Source organism: Patiria miniata, unplaced genomic scaffold (assembly GCF_015706575.1).
Source record: "Patiria miniata isolate m_02_andy unplaced genomic scaffold, ASM1570657v1 HiC_scaffold_2, whole genome shotgun sequence".
In the NCBI taxonomy this organism is placed as follows: domain Eukaryota; kingdom Metazoa; phylum Echinodermata; class Asteroidea; order Valvatida; family Asterinidae; genus Patiria; species Patiria miniata.
The window spans coordinates 12,588,855-12,598,376 of record NW_024037058.1 but is presented as its reverse complement, the minus strand read 5'-3'; the positions used below and the strand labels follow the sequence as shown (position 1 = coordinate 12,598,376).

Here is a 9,522-nt window from a genome sequence, read left to right as displayed (position 1 = left end):
TCGTAATCATTCCCAATAACAAATCGATGAAGAAAAACATTTTTTTTTTACTAGCAGTCTACATCATATTAGGCACTGCAGGAGGACCCTAAGATAAAAATAATGTTTTTGTTTTAAACTGTTACATATTGAACTTAAATTGCTGTAGTTTTTGGTTGTAGCAGAAAAAAAATCACTATTTGTACAAGGCAGTTCCGTTTGGAATTGGGGGAAAAAGGCTTGTATTTTTTTTATGAATCCTAGAAGTTAAAAGAGTAAAGTTCAATTCAATGATCTGCCATTAAGAAGCGGCAAAAAAATGTGTACAGTATAGGATACACATTGAATAAACCAAGCATTCCAAATGGAAATTAACGACTTTTTATGGGATTGTTTTTTTTTTTCCGGGGGGACGCTTGTGAAGTATTATTTGAATATATATGTATTTTAGGGGTGCAGGTTTTTATTGTCATTAATTAATGTCAATACCACACTTTCAATGGGGGCGCTGTTAAAATCCGGCAATCATCAACACTATACTACAGAATAGAAAAGAAATACCCGGACCCCGTAAACCAGTTGGTTCTGACAAAATTATGTGCACAGGCCGATATTATATAGTGTAATTGACATTATTTTGGGGGAGGGGGGGGGGGGGCCGCACACAAGACGACATACATTTGAGGGCGCTGTCACGCAAGCTATAGACAGGCTTTTCCCATGATATCGCGGAAATTTTAAATTCTAAAATCTGCCCATCCCCGTTTTTGACCTTGTGGTAACAGCTTTTTTTACTGCGTCAAGAACCGGCACAGGGATATATTTTTAGTGTTTCGTTCCGTTTTCGTACCGTTTTTGGATGTTTTTTTCACCTGTTCAACTAACATCATTATCAGTGTGCACCTATGATGGCGCTAGGACTCGGTGGCTTATTATTTGCCACGTACTCTATAACTTTCATCTGCACATTAACATCAGTCACCCAGACTTCCCTCCCAAATGTCAACTTGAAGGATGGCAACTACACATCATTTGAGTACTTTCTCATCACTCCTGGCCATCATCATAAACTTGTCCGCACCCCTTTGGATCTCGTGTGGGCCGTGAAACCAAGATGGCGGCTGTAAGCATGCATGCCCTTTTCGAATTAATGCCACACGGATCATCAGCTGGGCTACACTCCTGCTGTCTGGTGACATTGCTTTGAATCCTGAGCCTTTATTTAAATATCCACGCAGCTCGGGTTGCAATAGACCTGTTAAACGTAACCCAAAGAGTGTGTTTTGCGACTCCTGTGAATCCTGGTATCACGCTAAATGCACAGGAATGAACAATTCAACTTATGACATCCTCAGCAACTCAACATGCGCAACGGATCCTTGGTTTTGCAACGCGTGTCACCTCGCCAACCTACCTTTCTCCAACTCCTCATTCATGTCGTCAACCAGCTCTGAGACTATGACTCCTCCAACGAGTCCCTCAGGTTCAGTGTGTCTGCATGATCTGGACATGAATGCATCAATCAACCACGACAAGGAGCCCAACCCGTGCGATGGAGACCATGATCCATCTGCGAGGGCTACTGGTGATGGCTCTGGTCCAATCCCTTCAAGTTCCTTTGATCCTTGAAATCAAGGAAAGGGATCATCATTGCCCATCTAAACATTGTCTCCCTTGTGGCTCGCATTGACACCATACATGTACGACTGGAGCTAAGGAACAGCCCTGTTGATGTCCTTTGCCTTAATGAGACTCGACTCTCTCCGACCATCAGTTCTGATGAAGTTGTCATCAATGGCTACAAACTATTACGCAAGGACAGAAATCGACATAATGGAGGTGTGGCAAAGTACATCTCGGATAAACTTCATCCTACGACAAGAACTGACATTAATGATGACTCTGTAGAAACTGTCTGGTCAGAAATTCATTTACCTAAGACCAAACCTATTCTTATATGAACCATGTACAGACCATCTGCTTGTATCGATATATGACTAATCTTGAGAATCACTTGACCAACGTCACTGATTAATTTCAGAATCATGATATTGTTGTTACGGGTGATTTAAATCTTGATTTACTTGTAACCAAGACAGCTAATTAGATTGTCAAAAGATTATGTCAGAAATTTCAGTGGTCGTTAACACTGCGACTCGGATCACAGAAACTAGCTCGACTTGTATTGATGTGATAATGGTCTCTAATAAGAACGAAGTTTTCTCGGTTGGTAACATTACTACAGGACTGAGTGCTCATAACCTGATTTATGTTGCTATTAAAGCTTTCCACCCTAAGAAAACTCCTAGTAGTTCTTGTAAGACCAGAATATCTAGTAATTTTGATTCTGATCAATTCCAATAAGATCTTGATGGTGTAAATTGGGACGAACCTTTTACCACTGTTAATCCAGATTCAGCTTGGGATATCTTCAAACAGAAATTCCTTGCCATTTCTGATGAACATGCTCCTGTTGTCTCTGTTAGGATCACGGGCCACTTACCACCATGGTTTAATGATGTTCTGTCTTTATCCAAGGATCGTGATCATCTAAAATCAGTTGCCCAAAGAACCAAACATATCAATGACTGGGCGAAATATCGTAAAGCAAGAAACAAAACCAACAATCTGATTACCCAATCCAAACGTGATTACTACATCAGCTCCATTCGGGAAAATAAACATGATAGTAAAAAAAACATTGGAAAATCATCAAACCGGCTCTTCCTCAAAAGACAAAAGAACCTGTTCATGAATTAAACATTGATGGCTACTGTGTGAAGGATCTCAAATCGGTTGTTAATATTCTCAACGATTTTTTTCACTGGCATAGCCAAGACACTGGCTTCTAAATTGAACTATGCTGGTTCATGTTTCACACCTACTCAGTTTTATGGCGAGTTATGTTTTGACCATATTGATGTTAGTTTTGTGACAGACGAGCTCGCCAGGTTAAAATTGGGCAAACCTACTGGTATTGATAAACTTTTAAAGGTTGGTGCTAAACAAATCTGTATTCCCCTGACTTACATTATCAATCTGACTATAGATCATATGCTAGCATACCCCAAGTATGGCAAAAAGCGATTGTTCATCCTGTATACAAGAGTGGTTGTAAAATCGAATGTAACAATTATCGCCCCATCTCAGTTTTGCCATTCATATCTAAAATTCTTGAGAGGGCTTTACACGCTCAGGTTTATGATCATTTGCATATTAATGACCTTCTTTCACATGTTCAATCCGGATTTAGACCTCAGCGCACTACCCTGACCGCCAATGTTGATGTGTGATTTCAATTTATCTAACTTGGATAAGTGTTACTCAGTTGGCGCTGATTTTTTTTTAGGCCTTACTAAGGCCTTCGATACTGTAGATCACCATGTCCTACTAGCCAAGTTATCTCAGTATGGAGTCCAATGGAAAGAATTAGCATGAATTATCGTGAACAAATTGTTGTTATTGACTCGATGCAAGTAAAAACATAAAACATGAAGTCCCCCAGGGTTTAGTTCTAGGCCCTTTGTTGTTCATCATTTTTATTAATGATTTACCTTATTCTGTTTCTCAATGTAAGATTGTGTTATACGCTGATGACACGGTTATTCTATATGGTTCTGAACATATTTCTGATATTGAAAGCATTCTCAACCATGAAACCATAACAATCTCTGACTGGATGTTCAGGGTGAGTCCAAAAAAGCGGAACCCAAACCCCAAAAAATTATATTTCATATTTAAAAAAATATGTAGCACCAAAGTAATCATGACTCGAAACCCAATTTCATAAGGTACTTTTAGATGAAAAAATGACTGAAATTTGTCAATCCGTTCAAAAAATATCACCATTTAAACAGAATGTCCCTAAGACTTGTCTCGTGCAAAAAAAAAATGCGATTTCAAGAATTGTCGACGCAATTGTCTTCAAATATCACCAGCGATACAATCTCAGTTTAAACGTTAAAAATATTCAACAGAATCCCTTTGCCTCTAATACAAGTAGATTTTATAAATCATATTGTTTGCCTAACCATGGTTGTTGAATAAGATAGTCTGTACTACAGTTGGTGACAGTTGTTGAAACAAGTATTCTGTGTCTTTGTTGTTCCAAACAGTCAAAACACACAATGAATTGCTTTTTTTTGGACGAGACAGGTTTCAGGGTCATGGTGTTTAAATGGTGATATTCTTTGAACGGGTTGAGCAATTTCAGTAATGTCTTTTTCATCTAAAAGTAGCTTATGAAATTGGCTTTCCAGTCATTATTATTTGTGGTGCTACATATTTTTTTTAAATATGAAATATATTTTATGGGGTTTGGGTTCCGCTTTTTTTGACTCGCCCTTTAGGCTATACCCTGAATATCGCAAAATCTAAGACCATGCTCCTTGGATCATCCCAAACCAAAACTAATTCCTCTCATGGTTTCAATATTAGACTAAAAGGTTATGTTTTAGAGACTGTCTCTGAATTTAAATACCTTGGCTTGTGGTATGATTGTAATCTTAAGAGGAACAAACACATAGATGCCGTGTGTAACAAACTAGCCCAAACACTTAGAATACTCAAATGATTACGTTATTGTGTCAATCAATCAATCAACGCTTCATATACTATACAACTCTCTTGTTCTTCCTGACATAGATTATTGCCTCCCAGTTTGGTTTACCACCTCTGAAAAATATCTCAATAAAATTCAGATTCTTCAAAACCGTGCTGCTAGATTAGTTTTGGGTTGCCAAATAAGAGACCTTCATGTCGATGATCTGTTTAACAAACTTGGATGGATGAAGATCAACCAACGTATGATGTACTTTAATGCCACTTTGATGTACAATTGTATTAATCGATTAGCTCCTCTGTACTTGTCCTCAGAGATCCATTCTCATTTAAATGTTCATTCCTACAATACTTGGCCTAATGCCAACAAAAACATTGCCTTTAACTCTGTCAACTCCAACTTTGGCAAACTCCCACTTTGGCAAACTGTGTGTGTGTGTGTGTGCGAGTTTTTTTTTTTTTTCAAAGTTTTTTCACAACCTGTTTTTTTTTTAAGGTCTGCTGGAGGACTCCATGTAATTCTTTTCCATCAAGAATTCATTTATAGGTAAATATATATTACATATATATTTTTTTTACTCTGCAGATTATTTTGTATGAATGTGCAATAAGTGGTTTTAATGCTCTCTCCACTCATCAGTTAGTTTTTTACTCATACTTTGTCTATATGTTTGGTGTAAGTTTTTATGTAAAGTCTTGTCTACTTTTGTAATTTTATTTTCTTTGTCTAATTTTATTTCCATGTAATTTTAATGTGAGGGCTCCTTTGGAAAGCAGTTTTCTTAAACTGAAATGGACTACCTCGTTAAAGATTACAATAAAATAAAATACAATAAAACGACCCCCAAAATGGACAGAGCGCATGCGTACAGGACTAGGTGGAGGGGGCTACCCGATGTTCCCCGAAATCCTAAGGATTAGGGTTAGGGTTAGGATTTCGGTTATATGGCAAGGATTTCGGGGAACATCGGTATTGGGGAACATCCGTATTGGGGAACATAGTTATGCACCCGACTAGAGGAGGTACTTGATATGCTCACGATGCAGTGGAAACCCCTAAGCTTGGCTGTGCAGTGACATGATCATGATCACGTGGGCCACGCCGGCCAAATTTTCACTCGACACTTTTTGCCAACTGCAGTGCAGGAAGTCGATGCCAGTGTGTGATTTTTTGAATGCCGACTTACACAAGGGATTTTGTTACGCTTTTTATGGAAAGGGGACCGAGAGTAACACGACGACTTGAGCGAAATGGCGACTTCTAAAAGCCGACTTAGAAATAACAAATCCGATCGAAAAGCATTGGAGACAATCGGAACTTCAGTCGGACGGCCGACTTCAGCGAAAGTTTGACGAGTTGCACGATGTCGACTGGTCGGAGTTTACTGTGTGTGCGACGCATTTTTAGCCACCCGATTCAGATTATCAATTTCACACTTAGGAGTGACATTAAACAGACAATAATACAGCTGGTCAGGCTAGATTACACATCTATATACAAAGTAATCCAAATAATTATGTCTGCTTATGCCAAAGGATTTCAGTCTACGTAAAAAAAATACAAGCTTTGATGGGCCTTTTTTTCAAATTTTCAGTTACTTGAGTAGACCAAGGCAGGGTGTTGTTATAAATGTACCAAGAAATTTAAAACAATCTACAATTTCCACATTTCTTCTGTTTATGGCAACTGGTTCAATTAGACCTTAATTCTACAAAAGTCAATTATCATTTCCTTACAACAGAACAGGGTAAACACAGAATCAATTCGCTGCGGGCCCGCGGAGCGAGATCCTCCACCGCGTATACATCTTTAGCAGGTATTTGCTGTTTCCCTTCATCGTGGACGTACTACGGTCACTTTCAGATTTTTCAACGGAAATGTCAAACTCAATTTTTATGTGGTACAGTCAACTGGGCGAATCAAAAATAAAGTTGCAACTTAATATGTTCAAATTTAAAAAGATGTTCCACTTAGTGAGTCAGAGGGGCTCGGAATATTCAAGCAGTTTCTGAGCCCCACGCTGTACCATTTCTGGTGCTTATTCGGTACATGAGAAGGTATAGGCTAGTATTAGGTTCATGGAAACTGAGAGTACAAAGTTAAACGACCAGGCTTCTTCCCTTTCGTTTTCCGATAAAATACCTAAACAAAGCATGCAACTCCTCATATTGCACGTCATTAACGACTAATGGGCATTAGAAAAAAATAATGCGATGAAAAATTAAGCTACAGTTTTGTGTGTTTTTGAAAAGAATCTATCCGATTAGTTTTTAATTAATCTCCCGCGGGCAATACGTATCGTACATTACAGTCAGTTTGGTAAATACGCCCATTTAATCCGAATTTTTTTCGTGAATTCAAATCAATCCCCATGAGTATGTTTTTGATGTATACCTTTTCAATTACCAACGTCCGTTGATAATGCGCAAGTTGAACATAAATGCATCGACACGGAAAGGTACTTGGTTGACATGACAACCTTTCATCTGAATAAGTAGCTGAGTCTTTGGAAAAAAAGTCCTGTGTGGTTTGTTTACGAATACAATAATGAGAAAGAGTGCACAAAGTTTCGTCTCTCAAACTCTACCTGCTCGGTCCCGGGGTTCATTGTCGGTCCCAACAGCGGACCAAAATCATGGTTAGCTTTTCGTGTATAGTGTACTAGGTTTCAATGTTTCAACTCTTTCAGTTATATTTATTATATTTTTTTTATAACATTGCATGACGGATGAAAACGATTGTCGCGTTGTAACTTTAAAAAAATCGTTTGTTTTTCGATCCGATTTGAAGTCTCGAGAAATTGCTTTGGAATTCGACTTTGCCAAGGACACCGTCCATATACCATGGAACAGTGGCATAACTAAGAGGGGGAGGGGGTGAGAGGGGAGGGGTGAGGGGGAGGGGGTGGCGGAGCACGCGTCTTAAGCAAAGCCAATACCTCCCCTCCTCGTGTAAACCCAATCAGAATTTGAGGAAGCCAAACAATGAATACCATGTGCGAGTAGTTACTTTTGTGACAGCATACTGCTTGACACCATCATGAGAACGAAGTTGGTCTTTTATTTTATCCATCATTACTCCATTATACTAAACTTACTACCATGTAATTCCTTTTACGTCACGTGAAATTGAGAGCTTATGTTAAAAGGGGTACCGGTATTGTTGCACAACGTATTTAAGGACCAAAATTGTTTGCCCGCCGATCCGACGCAGCTATAGTATAGGCCTACATGTCGAGGAACTTTCAAAACTGAATGTTAGTAATTATCCTATTGCAACTTGCAAAACTTTAGTACAAGTGCAACCGTATGGTTAATTTCTCATCAGTATCAATTGTGAGATCACCATGGAAGATCACTCTAAAGCAATCCCCACTTTGCCTCATAAGGGTGTTCTACCTACTGCAGTATCTACCGCTGCTGGTGGGGACACATTCACGCTTGTTGTCCACGTGATAGTGTTTCTAATCGGCGTACCAGGCAACTGCCTGATTCTCCGAGTCTACTGGACTAAGGCTCACAAGACCAGCACCCATGTCTTCATCATGGCCTTAGCCTGGGCTGACCTGGCCGTCTGCATGCAAAGATGGCACCGCGTTTCAGAAGAAGCTATTCTTTTGGCAGGGGGACATGAGACACCACGCGTTATATTAATCGCCTGGGCATTTACGAATTCGTTTATTGGAGTTTCCGTTCTGATGACCGCGGTCATTGCAGCCGACCGCTACGACTGCGTGTGCCGAGCACGCAATCGATTTTTCACCAAGAAACGGGCACAGGTAACAGTCATAATAACATTTGTGTTTTCGTTTGTCATCAACATCCCAGCCTTTTATTTAGCGTTGTCCACCGACCCTTCAAATGCAGTCGTGAGAATGTTGGTGTTCGCGTTCCAAATTGTGCTTTTCGTGACCGCACTGGTGATGATCGCCGTATGCTATCAACTAGTTTACATGGCCATCCGGAAGCACGTCAAAGTTGGTGTTCACTCTAAAGCTGGGCTGAGCGTCGGGGGTCATGATGGTGAGAGGTGTTGCAGTGACGTTTCAGGCACGGCCCGTTCCGGCGTGTCATGGTCCGTTGAGATGGACGTCAAAACCTCACCACTGAAAATGAAGGGACTGTCTACCATAAAGGGAACGGATGCTTGCTCGTCATCTCGGGCAATTCCAGGTACATCATCGGATAGAAAGGCGAAAGGAGAACAAACTCGAAAGGTCAAAGCGGTTAACCTTCAGCGTAAGACAACGAGGATGTTGTTCATAACCAGTGCAGTGTTCGTACTAACCTGGCTGCCGTATTGGACATACATCGCTGTAGAGTATGCCTTCCTTGGCGGAGCACCAATTCACCCGACTTTTCGACGCATGCTGAAGTCCTTTTCATTTGCCTGTTTGTTCATCAACAACGTTGTGAACCCGTTAATCTACGGAATCGCAAACAGACGTTTTAGACAAGACTGCAAGGAGGTACTTAAGAAACTCCGGTTGTGTTAATTAATCGAAAATGATTGCCTGATGTCGGTTCTTGGTATTCGGTAGGAAAGCGGACGCAAATTGGTAACTGCATCGTTACGGACGTAACATGCAGAGGCCACCGACCAATTTGACAAAAATAGGAAATGAATACCCGGTACAGGCTCAGACATTAATATGTAACATGACCAGTCGACACATTTAAGTGTTAGCCGAAATAATATGAGAGATATGCTGTAAACGACCGTTACATACGTTACATAGGTTTTGACTTGGGCCATGTATACACATTGATAAAAGTCTGAAGTTTCTTTCAAGAAATTTAATGAAACAACTTTGTTTACAAACACTAGACATTTTAATAAAATCTCCTTTGATGCTTTGGAAATGTCATGTTTTTGTTGTTTGGAAATATCATGTTTTTGCATGCGCCACACTGAATAGGTGCCATCTAGTCTCTGTTTGAGCTGCTCTTTCATAGACCATGCCTCGGCACCGTAGAGCAGGA

General features: G+C 40.0%; 1 protein-coding gene across 1 annotated transcript; it reads left to right on the top strand.

Annotated features, from left to right (window-relative positions):
• The first annotated feature begins 7,886 nt into the window (after window positions 1–7,886).
• LOC119726371 (gastrin/cholecystokinin type B receptor-like) lies at window positions 7,887–9,035 on the top strand. The gene has a single exon (XM_038198026.1). It carries the CDS (start codon window positions 7,887–7,889, stop codon window positions 9,033–9,035), a length of 1,149 nt encoding a protein of 382 aa, XP_038053954.1.
• Window positions 9,036–9,522: the final 487 nt, after the last annotated feature.